The sequence below is a fragment of the Uloborus diversus genome, chromosome 2, assembly GCF_026930045.1.
Source record: "Uloborus diversus isolate 005 chromosome 2, Udiv.v.3.1, whole genome shotgun sequence".
Classification (NCBI taxonomy): domain Eukaryota; kingdom Metazoa; phylum Arthropoda; class Arachnida; order Araneae; family Uloboridae; genus Uloborus; species Uloborus diversus.
In genome coordinates, this window is record NC_072732.1 from 85532699 (window position 1) to 85553578 (window position 20880).

Below are 20880 nucleotides of genomic sequence, written 5' to 3' on the forward strand. Positions count from 1 at the left end.
AATGAACGAACAAATGAAAGCAGAAGCTGTACAGAAGAACAAAAACAAGAGGGTTTCAAGCATGATTTTTTTTTATGTGTTCTGGTGTGAGAAAATTTCAAGTATTGTAGCCTACTAATTTCTTTTTATACTTTCCATTTAAAACGCATAGAAAGAAATTATTATTTGCTCATGTAATATATCTCGATAATTTAAACTATCGAATATTAGTTTGAAGTATAAGTCTACTTACAATTAAAAATAAGTACCCGTTCAAAAAAAAAAAAGACAATGAAAACTTAATTTTTGCTTATGTGTAAGCTTTCGAGCAATTTCACTGTAAGCATACAGAAAATTTTGGTGTAACTTTAAGCAAAAATGAGCGAAAAGTTACTCTATAGTTACATTACCATGCTATGATGATACATTACCTTCCACAAGCGATGTGTAACTTTACACCAGTTATGTCGGTTAAGTTACTCCAGCGTAGTGGAGGCAGCTAAGCTGCCACCGATTTTATGGAGTAGTGATACACTATTTGTTTTTACAGTGTCTAACTAGAAATTGTACTTACCATTGCTGCCAAGTCTTCATCTTTGAGGTAGAGTATGGCGTTGTGAGCTGTTTGGAAGTGCTGTATAAGGTCCCACCAAGTGTTTTGACGAGACTGACATTGAGCGCAAACAGGCATCATCGGAGCTCCTGAGGTTAAATAATTTGATTTTAATCGGGATTAAAATTCTTTAAAAAAAATGCCCTGTACAATATAAAATGTATGATAGTAAAGCATGGTTAACAACTTTTTCAAAGCCATGTACATAAATTTAACAGCCCCTAAGCAAGGTCTAAAGCAGAACTACATGCAAAATACCAGACTTCCCAGTTATCATATCCTGAGACTGCAGTTTCGTTGTTAGAACTCTTCAATCAGAAATAATAAATAATCGAGCAGGAGGCAGATGTCATCACAATAGGCGCGTTTCCTTGGGCACTTTTGTAGGACCGGAAAAAACCTGCTTTTTACCGTATTTCGATTATTTGCAAGGTATATGTGGAATTTTTCTCCTCCTGCTTCCTTCTGGAGCAAAAGCGGCGTTTTTACGCAGAATGCATTACGCGAAACAAGTTTGTTGACTTGCTGGGTATAGCCGCTAAAGATGCTGGGTAAAAATAGCTTTCTCTGGAAAATCTCTTTTTACATGTAAACGGGGAATTTTTCAACCGGTTATTTTCGGAGCCGAACCGGTTGTTTACGAGGTAGAAAAGTGTGTTGTGAACGCAGCAATTGAAGCTGAGACAGGTAGATAAAAGTGAATTTATCTCACCAGTGACACCTTCGATTCACGAATCGAACCGCACCATCACCAGCGAATGCGGACATTCGCTGGTGATATAAATTCACTTTATCTGCCAGTTTTTTTCAACTTAATAAACAAATTCTAAAAAATCGAAAAAAGAGCTTTGAAAAATAATATTACGAGAGCTAACAATTTGAAAAATGAGAATGAGTGCTTCTAAACGCCAACCCAGCAAAGTTGATATTTGCAACTTTGTAGTGTAAATATAGCAACGAACAAAAAGGATCACCGGTAGTGACACCTAGCGTCAAAGCAGAGAAACTGTGTGTGGGGGGGGGGGGAGGGAATTCGGCACCGGGACGAAATATGGAGACTTTACTTTATCAATATTATTTTGCACTTTTAGGAACTTAATTCAGTATTTTTTACAAGTTTTCACGTACCCCGTAGTAGTACGTGAACCGCCGGTTGAGAACCACTCTCGTAAACAAATATGCATTACATTTGTTTTTAAATTACTGTTCTTCTCTGATGCGATCTTCATTATTTGAATGCGAAAAAGTAAATATTTAATTATTTGGAATTTAAAAAATTATAAAGTGTTTTCCAGAGGAAGTAGTAACAATGGTTGAATTCGTAAGAGTTCTTGAATTGAAAGAAGATAAAAATTTCGCATATCATAAACCACAAATGAATAGTTTGTTTTTCAGTTGTTATTTAGCTTTATTTCCAACAAAGTAATTTATTATGTTATTAAGTAAGCTGTTTAACAATGCAAAATACCGACAGTCTGGTTATGACATCCATAGACTGCAGTTTAACCCTTGTTATAAACTCATCAGTCAGGAATAGTCAATAGCCGAAATGAAGTCAGCTGTTCTCTCATTGCAGCTGAGATTACTAACAAAGTGGAAGCTGAAATGAATTTAATTACACCAGCGAGATATAACAAACAATGGTGCGGTAGAGCTGGAAAATGAAAGTAAAAGCTTAGGTAATAAGGTTGTAAGTTACTACCTTTAAGCCAGGACTATGGAAAAACTACATGTGTGCAAAATACTGCTCGATTGCTTGCGGTCTCTCGCTGGTGGACTAAATTAATTTTAGCTGCAGGTACGTTGGTAATCTCAATTTCAATGAGAGAACATCTGCCTCTTCCTTTAGTTATTGAATACATTCCAAATCGATGAGTCCATAACCAGGATGGAACTGCACTCTCTGGATATCATAACCAGGAAGGAACTGCACTCTCTGGATATCATAACCAGGAAGGAACTGCACTCTCTGGATATCATAACCAGGATGGAACTGCACTCTCTGGATATCATAACCAGGAAGGAACTGCACTCTCTGGATATCATAACCAGGAAGGAACTGCACTCTCTGGATATCATAACCAGGATGGAACTGCACTCTCTGGATATCATAACCAGGAAGGAACTGCACTCTCTGGATATCATAACCAGGAAGGAACTGCACTCTCTGGATATCATAACCAGGAAGGAACTGCACTCTCTGGATATCATAACCAGGAAGGAACTGCACTATCTAGATATCAAACCCAGGCAATCGGTATTATACCTGTTGTGTCTGATCAGTGTTTTTCTGTCTTAGCCCTGCCTTTTGGGCGGTTACTTACTGCTTATCAGTATAATTTTGTCCGTAAACAAATACCCTTTTTTACTGAAATAGTTAGAGTACATAAATTAGGGAGGAAAATCGCTACAGCTCTACAAGGTGCAGAAGTCATTACAGTATTGAGTAGCTAAGACATAATTAGTTTTATAAATTCTAAAGAGAAAAAAAAATGTTGTGACCAAATATAAATTTTGTTGTTTTTTAAGCAAATGCTTCGCGGAACTTACCAAAGGTGCTGCTATAATTAGTAAAACAAAAAGTGAAAAAAGAAAAGAATAAATTTGAAAGGTTACATTTTTTTTTTCAAAGTGATTCTGTATTTGCTTCAAACAGTGCACAAAATGATTTCAATTCTTGTACAAATACGAATTTAGTACCTGGAGGACTTGATGTGTGTTGACATCGACAAGTAAACCGCAGTTTGCAGCTCTGTTTTTTGTGTTCAATCAATTTGTGAATACCAGGGAATACTTCTTTACAGTTGCCACATATTAAAATGTCTGGTTCCCCTGTAACAGAAATAAAACAGTCACGTTTTAAGATCCTCTTCATTAAATGAAAGTAATATAATCTTTTAAAATACAGTTTTTGTTATATCATGATTACTTTTTGCTAAAATCTCGTTATTAGTTTGCTTATTTATCTATTTTGCATCCTATTTTCTTGAGGTGACGCGTATAAAAACATTTAACACGGATGGTATATAAAAATAAGTTTAAAATAATTCTAAATATAACTCATTATAATATCAAATTTCAATCCTTATAAGGAATAGAACAGTATTTTTGTACTGAATGTTACAAAAAAAAAATAGAAAGACACAAAGTTTTCAAATGACTTCATAAATATATTTCTAGGCTGCGTGCACCTGTTTGGTAATGAAAAATACGTGAGTTTAAAACTGGAAAAAACCTCCCACAAAGTCGATGATGTTCAATCATTTTTAATTATTTTTATATATTTTATGAAATTAAGGTACGAAATATAAAACCATTTTAGAAACTTTCTATAAACCTATTCATATAAAATCCTTTTTTTTTTCTTTTTTAAAGTAGAAGGATTTATAGTATTTTAAGGTTATATTAAACGAGTAATATGTGTAATTAGTTATCTAAACTAGTTTAACTTTACCATTATTGTATAGAGAATCAATTGATGCTTGGTCTTTTTCTGTAAATCGGGGTAATGATGCTCTAGATCCTAGCAAATCCGTCCTTGCTCTTTTTAGGGGAGGAACGATGCTTCCGCGGCCAGAGTTTAGAAATCTGAAAAAAATAATGAAATGTAAATAATTTTGAGTGCTGAATAATGTTTCGCAGAAAAAGTAAATAAATAGACATTGTTTAAGCGTAAATAGATTACAAGACTTTCGAATACACATGTTATGGCCGCGAACGAATGACACGTGGTTTGGTGTTAAAACAAATAAGTTTCCGGATGCTAACCGCAGTAAAGATTTAACAAATTTTACATGCAATTTAGTGCCATGAAGCTTAAAATTTTTTCGCATTAAAGAAGCGATTCTTTGAAAACCGAAACAAGTGTATGCATCATTTTAGCAATACATGCCGCAGAAAAAGTTTCTTCTTTCAAAACATACAAATACAAATTATTTATTCAGAAAATGTTCAAGGTAAATTCAAAACATGCTTAATGTTTTAATGCTAACTTTATGAAAACATTAAAAACGAAATAAACTTCTGTAATGCGCAGACAAGCAATAAAAATTTCTTTGCTTGATTGCTTGCAAACTGCCCATAATAGTACTTTACTAATTAAATTTTCCAGCAGAAAAATGAGGGAATTATCAAATATGTTTCACTATTAAAAATTATGCATAATTACGTTATAATTATTCAACCAGCTGTTGACATAATTCCCTTTTCGTGACCTTCTTTTGAGAATTAAACTAAGAAATATTGATTTAGGATGATGGAGAAGGAAATCTCTCCTTTCTCTCCTAAGCCATTAACGTCGTAGAAAATGTAGCTTTGAAAATTTACAGCAAAAATAGTAAACTTATGCTTCTACACATTATTTTCAAATTCGTGTGTTGCCGCCACGCAAAAAAGCTTGAAATTGGTGTAATATAGCTAGATCGGTAAACGAACATTCATATAATAAGTCCGAGTTTCCACTCTTAATGTCTACTGTCTTCTGTTTTTAAAACAAAACATAGTTTTTATTAATCATAGTTTAGTTATAATTATGTATAAAATATCTAATTGGTTCATATATTTTATACATAAAATATATAAAAATATATATTGCCGCATATAAAATATATATTGCCGCATCAATATAAAATATATATTGATTTTCATGATACATAATTAGGAAAGTCAAAATACATTTTTTTTGAAGGTTATTTTATTGTCTTTAATGTATCACTTTATGATTTGGATTGCAGGTAGATAGTTTTTGAGATATGAAATGAAAGCTGAAAAACGCATCTAAAATCCAAGATAGCGGCGTGAATTCCCCCCAACTTGCGGTCGAGTTTGATGAAAATCCCGGAAGACACATTCCTCTAATTAAAATTGCTCCAGAAGTTCAATAACCTGAGCTAATTGGGACCGCTAGTAAGTGCCAGTGATGTCAAAAATCCCAGGTAATAGAAATTTTGTAAAAAAAAAAAAAAAAAAAAAACACTTGTCAGGATTGCAAATTTCTAAAGTGTATTAGTTAGAAATGCAACAGAGCAACATAATACTTTTGAAGGATGAAAATAAACATATAAAAACGAATGTTTTACAAATAAAAAACTAAAGCAGGAAAATATGTGGTTGTGAGTTTTAAAAAGTCAATTAAGTTCGTTTACAATGAAAAGCTATATATTGAAAATGCATTTAAAAAAGCTAAGAATTTCCTGAAAATATTTAAATTTTCAAATTGAAAATTCATAATTTTATTAAATTTACATTTTTTTCTAAGTCTGTTACTTTTCTATTCAAAATTATCCAACGGGTAAAAGAAATATCGGTTAAACAAAGTTCTTGTTAATGGAAGATCTACTGTACGTATAAAAATTGTTTTGTTTAAAAGAATAAAAGACAGTTAAACAGAATTTTTCATTGGGATCTTAGAGTATTAAAGATCTTGTTATTACTAGAAGAGATAGCATAAGAAAAGTAACTCTACTCTTAGGATGTTGATAAATTCGTGGTCAACTTTTATGTCCTCAAATACGGCAAAAATAGCACTTTTCAAAAAAAAAAAAAAAAAAAACTAATTGGTTGCATGATGATTGTTCTGTGAACAATTTGTGTAGTCACAATCATTCATATTCGTCCGCTCAATATTTGTTTTCAGTGTCATATAACGAGAGGTATATGGGCATGTTTCACTTCTTGACTTTTTACTACACAACATGAGTTTAATTATGGCATGCGTCGCGTTCGGTGATAAATCAAGTTTCCATATTTAAAAAAAAAAGAAAAAAAACATGTATTTTTTTTTTCATCTGGTACTGAGTACAAACAAATGAGATCTGTAGGTATTGGGCAGACTTAATTGTAGTATAAGTTTTCTTGAGAATAAAATGAAATTAAGGAATACAAAAATGAAATTTAAAAAAGCTACTTAAACAAAAAGCTTAATAGTGTAGAAAGAAGGCATTATACTAAGATTGTTTTTGGGAAAAGGGAACTAACAAAACAGGGAAAACGTTTTTTCCAACTCCTTCTCACATAAAATGCATGCTTTGGTTAAAACAGAACAGTTGAGGTGCAAATTTGCAGTGAGTTCTTAGACTGTAAACATTATCGTCAATAAAAAAAAGGATGAACTGTGAAGTTTGTTATCAGTTAATAAATTTAGATTACTTAAAAAACATTAACAAAAATTTACCAAATGTTGAAGTATATCATAAATTAATTGCGTATATTAGAGCAAGTAAAGAATACAGTATTGTATAGACGAGTATATATCATTACATTTCATAAAAATATCTGTTTTTTACTTATCAAACAAACACGTATCTCATAAAACATTATGTTTAAAAAAAGGTTATTCTTAGCTTTAAATTCATATTAAGCAAAAAATACACACGCAAAAGCGGTAATTTCATCAATTTTATTCAGTTTTAAATTTAATCATCATAAGTGCTCACTTATTAACAAATAAATCTATAAGTTTTATTTTTTAAAATATAGTTAAATATGTAGCATAATTAAGTAGCACTGCATTTTTCTATTCAAACAGATAAGCGTTTTAGAAGAAACATAAACATTGAAGTGAAAAGTGATTCAGGCGTTATACAAATTTAATGAGATGCTCATTTACGCTGAAATAATCTTAAACCTTATTAATGCAACTAATTAAAATATTCCTTTACGTAATACGTAGGCGTTACGTTTGTTTTTATTAAATAATTTAAGATAAGAATTCGACTTAGGAAAACATTAAGAATGTTGACGAATAAAGGTAAATTTAATATTTTGGAATTATATAGTAGTTTACAGTTTCAAGTAAAATTGCCGATAGTTTCAGAGAAAACTTATGTTTTTTCACGTTCAGTTCGATATTTTAGAAATACTTCGGCAGTGAAAGAATAGATTAGCTTTTAAAAACTTTATTTATATCCAATGTACAGGGTGATACGAAACTCAGGACCAAATTTAAAAGTGAATAATTTGGAAACGAATGAAAGTAAAAAGATGAGGTTTGCAAACGAATTGCAAAAAAAAAAAAAAAAAAAAAAAAAAAAAAACAGGTTTTGTGTGGCAACGAAACAAAAGCAGTTTCTGTTTTCGACCAACGGATGGCGCTAAAGCATTTTTTCCCCCATATATCTTATAATACAGTTTAGCTAAACGCACTTTAAAATACTCAAATATGGACAGCATTTCGATGCATATTTGCTTCGGCTACTATTCCCTGCTGCCATTGCTCCTTTCATATCGTTTGTTGCTTTGCGTGATACTAGATCAAAAATCCGACAGCGCCATCTGTTGGTTGCCAACATAACTTGTTTTGGTCTGCTGCCAGACAAAAGACTACTTCTTTTTCATCCGTTTAGTTAAAATCACATCTTTTTATCTTTACTCGTTTTCGAGTTATTAATTTTTAAAGTTGGGCCTGATTTTATGATCACCTGGTATATTAATTATAAGTAACAAAAATCTCAAATATAACTTTAAAATACTGTAGTTTTTAATATAGTTTGACCATCGGTCAATAAAACATACGTACGCTCAATATTTTGATTCCTTCAAGTTTTGCAGTGAACATATCTTCAAAAAAGTTGTTAAAAAATGAAGTAAAATTTTATTATTTTTTCTATTTAAAGCTAATGTATAGTTACCTTTGAAAATCAGATTTCATATTTTTTGATCCGTTTAAGAAATTTTTTTGCGAAAAAGGGCAGTATTTATTAAGCTATAAATACTGACAACACATTTGATGCTAGAAAAGTCATTGAAAAAAATAATATTAACTTTTGGGAAAATATTCTGATCTCTAAAAGATCGAAAGTGAATTAAGAGTTTAATTGAAAGAACAAACTTAAAATTTTTATTGACGCTTAACTTTATACATTTCTGAAATTTAGTTAGAAATATTTTACAGTATTTATTTAAATATTTATTCATAGTTAACTGCAGAAAAATATCTCCAAATTACTGAATTAAGTTGTGTAGATACAGCATTACAAGTTGTTTAGGAAACCATTGTTTATTTTGAAAGAATATAACTGTCCTGGAAAGTCGTCCGTCAAGGTATGACAGGTAAAAATTGTTTCTACTCTTCTACATTTACATTTCAACGAAACACTTGCCTGTTTGGTATTAATCAACCCCAAACTCCCTTAGGTAGCTTTAATAGTTGACCACTTTTCCGTTTCTTCACTCTCCTAAAATGATTCTTACCAGTAAAACAGTTAAGTGACCGGATCCAGTTCAGCCTGGTCATAAGAAAGCATTTCCTTGCATGTCTAACATTACCAAAAAATATTATCAAATTATCATGTCGTGGAGCGACTTTCATTGCTTATGACGTCAGGAGCGTTACTCAATCATTCGCAATTTTTTTTGATGATTTCAATTATATTATTTGAAACACACGCACACACACACACACACACACACACACACACACACATATATATATATATATATATATATATATATATATATATATATATATATATATGTTGTTTTTTGGTAAAAATCCAAGATTTCCACTGCCAAATGCAATATACCTTTACACTTAATATATATTATAAAATGTATTCAGTCTCACGTAACAGTGAAAAAATAAAGTAAAATATAGAGCTAAAACTATTTATGCGCGCAATTTTGAAAATTAACTCCCATTGTTGTTTAAAGAAAAGTATGATTAAACAAATAAAGAATCTGCAGCGTGAGTATTCACCCAATCTTTGAACACAATTTCTTTTTTTAAACTATAAAGCTTGAGCCTTGCTGAAAGTTATCATACATTTCTTTGGAAACTAGCCAATAATTGCACGCTGTGCTGCAGTTGATAAATTCTCTTTTATATAATGAGCAAAAAGTATTTTAAACAAAAGGGAATTCTTTATTTCGGGTGACGTTTGACAAATGGCAGCACGGAAAGCATTCGAGAAAAAGTTCTAAACAGCGATAAAAACTATTCTCTTTTCTGAGTTATGACATTTGGACTTGGATCAGATCAGATAAAGTCGGAACTCATTACACACTTATACTTTAAGGAAGAAGCACAGAAAAGTATATTCCAGAAGAAACATTTTGGGGAAAATCTCTCAGCTATGAAAGATTTCTTACACCATCAATCAAATTCAACAAGTCCGAACTGAAATTGTTTTTGTTTTTTTTTTTTAACATTATTTCTCTCAATCTCTTCATACTTTGGAACAAAGGAAAGATCAAGTTGAATATCATTACCCTTATTTTCACTTTTTAAGGTTTTTGCAACGACAAAAATGCAGCTAAAGTGTGTAAGACCTAATTATTACTTTTAGAATTCATCGTGATAAATATAAAAGTGTTAGATGGCTGTTTTGCTCCTAGACTTTTAATTTTTAGTATCTACATATATATCTTTGAGTAAGGGCATTTGACATAGTATGACTTCATAGTCATTTAGTCATTACTTATTTTATCCTGAAAATACTTCCCGAAAATTCTTCCATATCTTCTGCATCATGTAAAAGCAAACACTAAAATTAAATTGTCACATATTTAAGTGTTCTGTTCAACGTTATTTTGCACACACACACACATATGAAATAATTTATAAAATCGCACCGCGCACCATATATGATTTGTTGCTGTTGCACTTTTAACACTAAGAACTTGTTCGAGCGTTACAGTGCACAAAAAATTGCGATGTTTTCTAAATTTGGGAAGGAGAAAAAGCGATCTGTAATCGAAAATCTACCGCAATAACGAATTTAGTAGGTTGACTAACAAATAAAAATATGAAATTGGAGAAAACAGAAAATACCGAAAAGTATATTTACCATTTAATAAAAAACATTCCAAGAAAAGAAAAACAAAAAATAATGATTGTTCTTAAGAATTCCATGGTATTAATAAATATGCATAACATATGTAACTATAATAAACCTATTAATATTCGTTAAAATAGATATTGTAAGAATTTACTCCGTTTAGGGTAACAACCCACTTCATTGTAGGGCTAAAAGTTACAAACTACACTATATGACCAAAAGTATTGGGACACTTTCAAAAATTCATATTTGTAAGGATTTCTCAAGAAATAAAAGACCAATTGCTCTGTAACTTTGTAACTTTTGTCACATAAAAGGTATGTTGCAGCTGTCATTTTGAAATAAAAGTTATATCACCCTTGCGTTTCGGGAATTAGTAACAAACTGAAGGAAAAAAATGTTTTTTGATCATCATTCATCAAAAATAGCTGGGAATAAGCAGAAAATTTCAGAAATTTGTTAGCTTACTATGCACAAATATTTTACACTTTCGAGAAAGTATCATTGATATTCATGAAGATGTAAGCATTTTTCTTTCAAAACTACGAATATCATTTTAAGGTGTTTGGCTCATAACACGCAAAGTTTTCCGTCAAAGCTTACCAAACTGCCAGAAAACCTGACAGAGAGTACAAGAGAAGTATATTACTAAAATTTAAAATTAAAATGTTAAAAATTTGACAAAATATGGACATTGAAAGTAATTAATTTTTTACTGCGCATGCGCAAAAGATAGCAATTTATAACTATGATAATTTAAGACCCAACTAGATTCTTCAACTTATGAATAAATTCCAGTTAAATATCTTGAAAACTACCAGCGATCTAATGAGCCAAATTTGAATAACTCTTTGAAAAACGGTGTATCGTGAGGGATCGTTCTCAAATAATATGTTATTATAATGAATCATACTGAACGAGTGCAAGCAAATGTTGCAAAGCAAAGCGTTGTCAGAGAAAGCAAAAATTTATGACACTATTAATAAGTTTTTCCGAAAATAAAATTTTTATTTTCTTCTTCATTGAGTTAAAACATTATACTCATTTTCTCTCTTATTCTTGTCAGTATCCTTCATGAATGAAAATATTTTTTTTTAAATTTATACTGACCCCTCATCAGATCCAGACAAAATTAACATGGGACCATCTGGAAAGTATACCCTTCCAAACAAAAAATAAATTTTTCAAATGGGTCCAGTATTTTTGGAGTAAAACGAAAACATACATAAAAAACCGCAAGACGAAATCATAACCTCCTTCTTTGAAGTCGGTTAAAAATAGTCTCCCTTTCATTACCATTCGTGGTTCATTTATCCTCATTGGTAAAAAAATTATAAGGCTAATGGACGGTATTTTTTTTTTTTTTGAATTTCATTTTTGTTTTGCGTTACTAGTGATTTTTTTTCTAATTTCAGAAATTTTTACTTGTTGCTGAATATGTATTGTAATTGCTCTTTGTATTTGTTGAAAATTCGATCTAAGGAAAATCTGATCTAAACTTACATAACTAAATGAAACAAAATGTTTATCATTAGGCCTCTCCCGTGTGCTTCATAAAAATATAATCGATAGTTCTTTGTAGAAAAATTATCAAATTTTGGAACAAATATACCCAGTTTGCCCAATGCTACATTTTAAAGTATTTTTTAAACATAAATATTTTCAGTAAAGTATAAAAAACAAGTGAAGTATTAATCATTTCTCACATTCGTTCATTTGAAAAGATTGGTAAAATAGAAAGATAAATATTTTCATTGATCCTTATGTTTAATATGTGAATAAATAGGAATTATGCTTATTTATTTTTATACATGCTAAGTACGAGTTGGTTTTTTCAAGAAACTAATGCTTTAAAGACTTATTTTTCCCTTTATTAAATATTGTTTTTATGCTTAATTTACATGTAATGGAGTTAATTTTATATTTGTTAAAGTAGTAGCTATTTATTTGTTGAAAGTGTACTTACTATGTAAAACCATGTCTTAAAAATCCAAATTTAAAGTGAGCTAACTGAAATGTCAAAAATGTTAGCAAACTGGTTGCAGTTGTAATGGAAATGTCAAAAATAAAAATTATTTATTTTATTGTTAGTTATTACTTCACACGTTCTATCATGTTTTGCAAGACTTTCTCTTCAGCAATAAATAATAATATTAGTGAAGATACAACTTTTAAAAAAAGCAACTACTTCAGAAGAATCAAGAGTTCTGCAGTTGTAAAAGGCGTATAAGATTGAATAATACCGTCCTTTCTTAAAAGAAATTTTCATGGATAAAAATATTTTTAAGCGATCTAACAAAACATTTGTGCCAGAGTAAAAAAAATGTGATTTTTAAGCATTTTAATGGAGAAACGTCCTAGTCCTGTTAAAAATGCAAAATAAAGTTGTGCATGTAAATACACAAAAGCTTCCGTAAACAAAATAAACGTACCCCGTACTAAATCCAGTTTTCCCATAAAACAAAGTATCTAATGAAGCTGGATTTTATACATTTATCATTACCAAGAATACTTTTTCTCAAAAAAGAAAAGGTTTCTTTATTCTGCTCTAATTGACAATGTTGAGATCGTCTGTGTTAAGCTTCCTTACCCGTTTCAAAAATCTGGTAGATTAATGCATTTTTAAGTAATATATAAGATCAGTAGATCACATTCATTTGTACTTGCGTTGTGCATAAAGGTTTCAAAATAAAGATAACCTTTATTTTGAGTTTTCCTACGGAAATTTAAAAAGAAGAAGAGAAAAAGAAATAATCTTTAAATAAAATAATTGCTTTTAAGGATCCTTGAAAAGATTTAAAAAAAAAAAACAAAAATGATTTTTTTTTCGGGTACTTTTAAACTCCGGATAATCCTGTTACCTACAAAACTTGATTTTGCTTCTTGAAGTCACACTTCGGCATTTTTTTATATGTTTTGACCTGGAAAAATTAAGGAAAACTTTTTGTTTGGTCCAGTAAGTTTTCTTTCTCTTTTTTACAAAAGAAGAAAAAAAAAAAAAAACTACTACGCATTAAAGCAGTCTTACTTAAATTAAGTGTAAGGTCGTTTATATTTTTTACTTCCAGTGCTATTTTTATTTGAAGATAAGTTATTATCTTAATTATTATGCATACATAAATAAATATTTAGGAAAAAACAAAGAAATTCTGCAGTTAATTACAAAATCAACCCAAAAATGTCAAACACAAATTTAGCTTCTTTTTTTTTAGTACGACAACCATTTTAATGTAGACATGTAAAAATATCCGAGAACCTATTATGATTTATCGGTGCCGGTGCGCCAGAGCAAAGATTCAGAATCCCTGCCTCATATCGTATGAACCATTGAGCACAAAAGAATTGTAAGTCATCATTTTTATTATCTGTGTACCAAAAAATAGTTTCAACCTCATTCAACCGAAAACAAAAATTTTGTAAATAAAGATTTGCCGATAGATCGTAATCGTAAAATAAAACACCGGTAGTGTTTATGGCGAACTTATCTTCAAAACCATTTAATTACTCAAAATCTTCTTTACTGATTTACACCACTTTTGCTAGTGTCGGCTCATGTATTGGTATTTCTCACAGAAAGCTGTGTGACCTCATGCGTTATTATCCGCAATCAGAAAGTCGTCTTTTTATGGCTTTGATCACGTAGGAATAGAACACAATTATATTAAACATTAAACCAGCCACATAAAAAATTGCAGAGACTTTGTACGAAATTTGTGGCAATAAATACGATCAGAGGCTTCAAATAAAACAACTACTCTTCCCACCGATTGCTGCTTTCTTTCTCAACACCACCTACAAGTAACCTTCAAGAGTCGAAGAGAAATACATTCATGAAAATTCTCAAATAACCCACGCGCTGCTACTGCGGGGAAAGTTCTCACCCCCATTCATCGGTAATTTCGCATATAGTAATAAAAAGAGAAATCGTTCCACCGCCAAGCTTCTCTCCAGACACAAGGATCGATACCCACTTCTTGGTTTAGCACCGATTTCGCAATTGGCGACAGGGGAAACTTCTGCTGTTTAGCCTCCTATAACAGTTATTCTTCTATTTTATTTATGATGTCTTTCACTCGCTTTTTTACCGTATTAAACGGCTGGGTAATGGATGGTGATGTCAGTTGATGCTGTTCGCTGTGGTGGTGGTATGGAGGAGGTGGGCGCTACCGATCATCAAACTCGGGGAGAATAAAAAATACTTTCAGTCATGCATGAAAATAGGTCCCTTGGCTGTTCAACCAAAGTGATGCATTTGGCGACGATATAATGTTTGCTTGCGATAATAAGTTCCCTGTGGAGTTAAATTTCGTGGTTTGATTTTCAAGTATGAGTATTGCCATTTGGCTCCCACCTTTTCTTTTCATTCTGGAGAACGTAATGATTTCGGTTTTCAAGTAGAAATCATTAGACTGTCTGGCAAAACTTTTAACATAATTTTCGGTTGTTTGAATTTCTTTGTGTCACATTGAGCAGTTATCTAGGGAAAGTGTTACGATAAAATAGTCCTTAGTTCTGTTTAAATGTATGACAAACGAGCAAAACCAGATTGTAATTCAAATGCGTAGCTTCGTTTAACAAATTTTAACAAAAAGACTTTACAAAACAAACTATTAAAGCTAAGTGTAACATGGAAGTTACTGATACGTGTTTTACCAAAAAAAAAAAAAAAAAAAAAAAAATTAAATGTAAAGGCTTATAAATGGTATTTTCCCTCTTCTTTTGAGTGTCTTTTTCTCCATAAGCTCATTTCTATGCATCGGAAAAGTTCTCTTATATCTCTTGTTGTTAACTTCAATTTTATAGAAATTTGCAAATTTAAAATTTTATTTTCAAGCTGTTCGAAATTTATATGTTTGAAGTGTTTCAACAATTGAAAATGATTCAAAAACTGTGCTCCAAGTGTGTACATTAAACAACTTCGATTTTATGAGGCAGTGATCGTATTTTACATGTGGTAAATTTATTAACGCCTTGATCACTAAACAGATTTTCTATACAAAAACTACAGTTGGTGCTCATTACAATGACAATGCTTCCATAAATAAAAATTTATGAACATTATTCTAGGTTACTCATAAATATGTGTTCAGTTATATCTTTCTACTGTAGATATGTTAGTGCCTGAATAACAATGTTATATTTAAAGTGCATTAGAACATTTTACATTTAGTCCCCCATTTCAAAACGCAAGACATTGGGACGAAAAGTAGCTAATATATTTGAAAGAATATAGGTTTTAGGTTCAACAAAATTCGTGTAAAAACTCATAGAAGGAAACAATTAGACATTTATAAATTTTTTGCATACTCTCCAAAGTTTATAGTTAAAAATATAAGTACTTTTGTACCATGTAAAAATAGTAGGAAAACCGATGATAGTTGGCGAACTTTTTAAACTTTATTTTTTTAAAGGTTGTAAATAAAGTAGAAACATTTTCTTTTATTGCTTGGATAATTTATATGGTATCAGCAATAAAGTCTTTTTTTTTTTTTTTTTTTGACAGTTCTATGCTTTGTCTAATTTTTACATAGTCTTTTGCGAACCTTCGCAGGGTTCGCACACTTGCCCCTTCACGGGGTAAGTTGGCGAGCCGTATTGGGTAAGTTAGCGAATTGGGAAAAACTTATAATAGACACAGAAAATTTCACCTAAAGTCTCAATGATGCTTTAAATAAGCAAGTAAAACTTACCAATGAATGAAAAAAAGCGAAATTAGTATTCTAAGTGCTTTAACGTTAGGTATGTTACACCATATAACTGATTTTAGAAGTAAATGATGAAAAATGCAAACATTATTTGAAATTAACTATTTTATTCGCCTCCGTTCTTCTTTTTTATGTTTTGTTTGTTTGTTTGTTTTTGTTGGTTTACATTCCTTTTTTTTTGGATTCAGATATTTTTTGTATGTTTCGGGGTCTTTTTATGATGATTTGCGTTTTTCAGCTGCGATTCTTTCTTCCTGAAGAGCCTTTTTGACTCGAGTACTAAAGAGTATTGCTGTAGACCTCTTACGAGTCCATCTATTTTTGATCTGACCCTCTCCAGCTTTGGGATAAGGTCGTATATGATCTGGAGTAATGCTCGGAGACATATGTGGGTTGAGCTGAGACATAGCGCTATCTTCAGTAAGAAACTCTGAATCTGAATTATTGAATAAAGTAGCTACTGGATCTGCTCTAGAACAGGTACATCCAATTTTATTACTTCTTTCCAACATGGTTGCCTGCTTGGATCTCCTGGGTGAAACAGATTCACTCAGGAGATCCAGGAGATTGGGAGTCTGGCCGATCAGTGATGTAACTTGGAATGAATTCACAGTCCTGAAAAATGTTTGAATTGCAGGAAAATACACTACTTCTTTTGAAACCATTCATAATATTTATGGGACTTGCTTCTTGTGGAAAAGCAACTGTTATCACCGTTGGTACGTTGTAAATCGTCATTGGCTTTCCTGGATTATTCATCATCCAAGAATCACAGGCGGAATTGACATAATTTTTCAATGGGCCATGTAGACTTTTATCAAGAGGCAGCAACTTATGGCTACTATGTGGTTTGAAAGAGAGTACTGTTATTATTATTTTTAGTAGTGTAGTAGTTTCCTTACAAAAATCAAGCCCTTCTATTGATGTGGGAGTCGTAAATGCCTAGTAAGAGAATCAGAGGCTTTTCTTTGAACATCTAGTGTTTTTGGCAAAATCCTTTAAGAAATCTGGAACATTTCAACTGTTATCTACCCACTAGGGAATGCACCATACATGCAGCATTACATCCGGTGCGGTTTTCCCGCATTGGTGGTTTTTTCTCTTGTATTTTCTCATTTTCGGAAAGAAGAGCACGTATGTTTGCATAAGGTATAAGCATGTCTATAATAAATGATATGCTCAAGAATAGTGTAACTAATGCAATTAATTCATTGAATGGAAAATTTACAGAATTTAAATTTCAATTGTTTAATGTTTTGAGTGCAAAAACTTAATTTGGGGCAAGTATGCGAATTCGCACACTAACCCCATCTCGCCGTATTGCAATCAAGTTACTCTTGTTTAAAAATGGTTTCATAAAATAATCCGAATAAGACGTAATCTGGTGCGTAGAAGCATGGGCTATTCAATTTTTACGTTTTGGTAAATTACTCTATCATTATATGCTTTATAAGAAAATAACTAAAGATGAAAAAAAATATCTAACACTGCGAAAAAACAACTTTCTCTCGTGCAGCACGTTTGGTGTGACAGATTTCACTGAAAGTACACTGACAATAGCTATCAAACCCAAAACGAGAAAATTATTTAACGTTCGCATACTTTTCCCTTCACATACTAGCATCGGTCTCCCCTATAATATAAATAAGAGCTATGAACATTTTATAATTTTTCTTCTAATTAGAAATGTATTCGAATATACACACTTATTTTTCTTTTGAACACTTGCACATTAATTAGTCGTAAAACTTTAGTCTACATTGGAAAGATAAATAAATATTTAAACTTAAACTGTTATCACGCACTATACGTATAGCATAATGCAAATAGATCCCCATAGCTGTTGAAAGAACCATTTATAACAGAGAGCAAACTTAAGTATAGATTTCAGTACTAATGATGCATTTCCTTGAAGCGAACTAGAATTTACTAAACTTTAAAACTAATATTAGTTCTATTTCGAGGAAAATGGAAATTCTACTGATTTAAACTATAGCTTTTCGAACTTAAATGTAATCAATAAATATCGCATTAATTAGTTAGAGTTCGATATTATGTGAAATTAAATCCTGTCTTTGAAGTGAAATGAATGGTATTATTGGTTCAATCAAGTGCTCAAAAGACAGGTACTAAAAATTTCGTTAGGAATTCATTTTGTAACGGATGTGATTTTTTTTTTTTTTTTTTGGTGCAATCTTAAATATAGAATTTGCGATAGTTTTATAGCCAATTAGCATCAAGTAGTCAATTTACATTGATTTTTTTTTTAACATTCGTGAGTTTGATAGTGTTTTTTGGTGTTTTTTCAGAGTTGGCCTGATTGGAAACCTTTAGGCTTTTTGCCATTTTGTGTTAAACTGCGGGAAAACATAACTTGAACTGAAATTTTCGCGTGCAATAATTTGTTATTTTTTTTTTAATTTTATAATTCATTTGATGAATGTATCAAAATTAGAGCAAATTGATTAATACATGAGCAAGATATTAGGCATGAACCTTAGTTCGACCTTATGGCATACTTACCTTGCAGAAAAAAGTATCGGAGTCTTGAAAATTTTCGAATTTCAAAGAATTTAAATGTTTTGAGGTGTGATGAAAACACCTTGACATGTTTTAGAAGATGTCTGTCTGTCCGTGTATCTGTAAGTTTGATTTCTTGTGGTGTGGGAGGTTCGGTCTGTTAGGAAATGACCGGAGAAATCTCAATGACATAAGTTTTTTATCTGTTGTCAACTTCAATTTGTTTACAAGTAAAATGTTTGCAGTTCATTGAAACGATGCTTCTAAAAAAATTTTTCAATTTTCGCTCTCTTGATTTTGGTTCTGCGATAGCAGAATTTCGCGGTAGTGATTACATTAGAGATTATATGTTAGATCCAAGAATTTATAACATAGATACAGAAGAAAGTTTCATAATGGCCATGATATACAAGTCTAATCCTGTGTTAATATCTGTTCCAGGCTTATTCATACATGCCCCTCTATAGAAGCAAATGCCGACCATTAAAGAAATTATTTTACACACACACACACACACACACACACACACACACACACACACACACACACACACACACACATATATATATATATATATATATATATATATATATATATATATATATATATATATATATATATATATATATATATATATAATAAAAGTGAAAAATATTGAAAAGGCCACACCAAAATCCCATAGAGGCGCAACGCTTAAAAACTAAAAAACCCAATAAATATAAAAAGTATACAAGCCAAATAACAAGTCTTAAACAATCTAAACAAAAAATAATGATGAGAAAAAGGAAAAATACAAGCAGGAATTTAATAGGAAAAGACAAAGGATTAATCCAGAGCTCATCAGCCGCAGCCGTGGAGGATTTAATAAATATGGTCAAAAGACCAAAAAATTTAACTACGAATTAAAAGAGCGTGTTTAAGTTCCAGTATATGCAATACTGAGTAACATTGGCAAAACGCACCACATGTTGAACTATGAAGAATAAACATCGATGACCTATTGTGTATAAATTTTCGAAATTTTTCTGAACTTAGCAAAACTATGTATCATAATTCATTAACGCTCAATAAGACTAGTTTTATTCAAAATAACTTCAGTTTCCTGTATATTAACATACAAATTGATTCAAATTGTTACACTACAATCTATGATTAAAGGCGTGAATTTAATTTCTAAGTTAACAGCTTACACAATTTTTCATCCTTCTTGAGTAAAAAGGTTTTATCGGCATCATTATTTCACAAGCTATCAGAAGAAAAAGAATTTGCAATACCATTTCCGCTTTTAATCAAGAAATTTCTGTACTCAAACATATACTTTTTTAAAGTTGATAATTGTATTGAACCTTGATTTGCTGATCAAAAGATTGGATTCGTTTCTACCCGGATCTTAAGGTAAGATGGTTTAAGTTATTGGCAGGAACTGTCCCGTGGATGGCTAATTATCGGATTTTATTGTTAATATGTGTATATATATATATTAATCTGAAATATTTCCATGTCACAAAGAAAAGGCTATTTAATGTCACGAGGATACTTTTTCTACAACAAAAGGACATTATTCTTTAAGGAATAAAGAAATGACAAAAGTTTTTCACATGTGCTCCTCTTACCCCTAACTAGAGCATTACCATAGGAAATTAATAGTTTCGATAACAGTTACTGTAAAAGTCGAGTATAGTTAAGTGACATACGTTTTTTACGATAGCTTTGGTTTACTGTTAACCTAAACTTTCAACATAAAGAATTATAATAACTGTACAATATTAAATAAAATCATTGAAAACAAATAAAATATAGAAGAAAGGAAAAGAGAGTAAGTATGTGTAATTTAAATAGCAAACAGCACCTTTCAAACAGTTAAAGGAAAGAAGCAGTAGTAAGAGCGGAACAGAACACTAGAGTTTGAAAATCAGTGTTTGAAGTTAATGAAAACAATTTTAATGAACTAGTTGCTACTTTAACAGAGAGATCACTAACTAATTGTAAGTTCCCACCAATGCAAGATAGTGAAAACTAGATACGTTCTACTACTCAGAGAGGTGTTTCTAAAAGAATTCTGACAGCAGGCAATCGCTGCAATAAAAAAAGTAAACTTTAATACTTACGTGGCTGGATGAAAATTTGGCCTCTTCCTGTTCACTTGATGAGGCTTTGGTTCAGACACCATGTTCACGTCTAGCAACACAAAAAAAGAGCAAAAACAAAATAATATCAAAAAATGACTGAAATGACAAAAGTCATCATTCTCAACGATCACTAAAAACATTTTCAAAAATGTCAACAA

General features: G+C 31.1%; 1 protein-coding gene across 2 annotated transcripts in view; it reads right to left on the reverse strand.

Annotated features, from left to right (window-relative positions):
* The window catches only part of LOC129235270 (heterogeneous nuclear ribonucleoprotein C-like), a 353914-nt gene that overhangs the window by 6247 nt on the left and 326787 nt on the right, over positions 1–20880 (reverse strand). For both annotated transcript variants that reach the window (XM_054868982.1, XM_054868984.1), the window contains exons 3-6: positions 20702–20771; positions 4047–4180; positions 3293–3424; positions 554–681 (exon numbers count right to left, since the gene is read on the reverse strand). In XM_054868982.1, coding sequence (XP_054724957.1) covers positions 554–681; positions 3293–3424; positions 4047–4180; positions 20702–20771 — 464 coding nt within the window. The remainder of the gene's footprint in view (positions 1–553; positions 682–3292; positions 3425–4046; positions 4181–20701; positions 20772–20880) is intronic.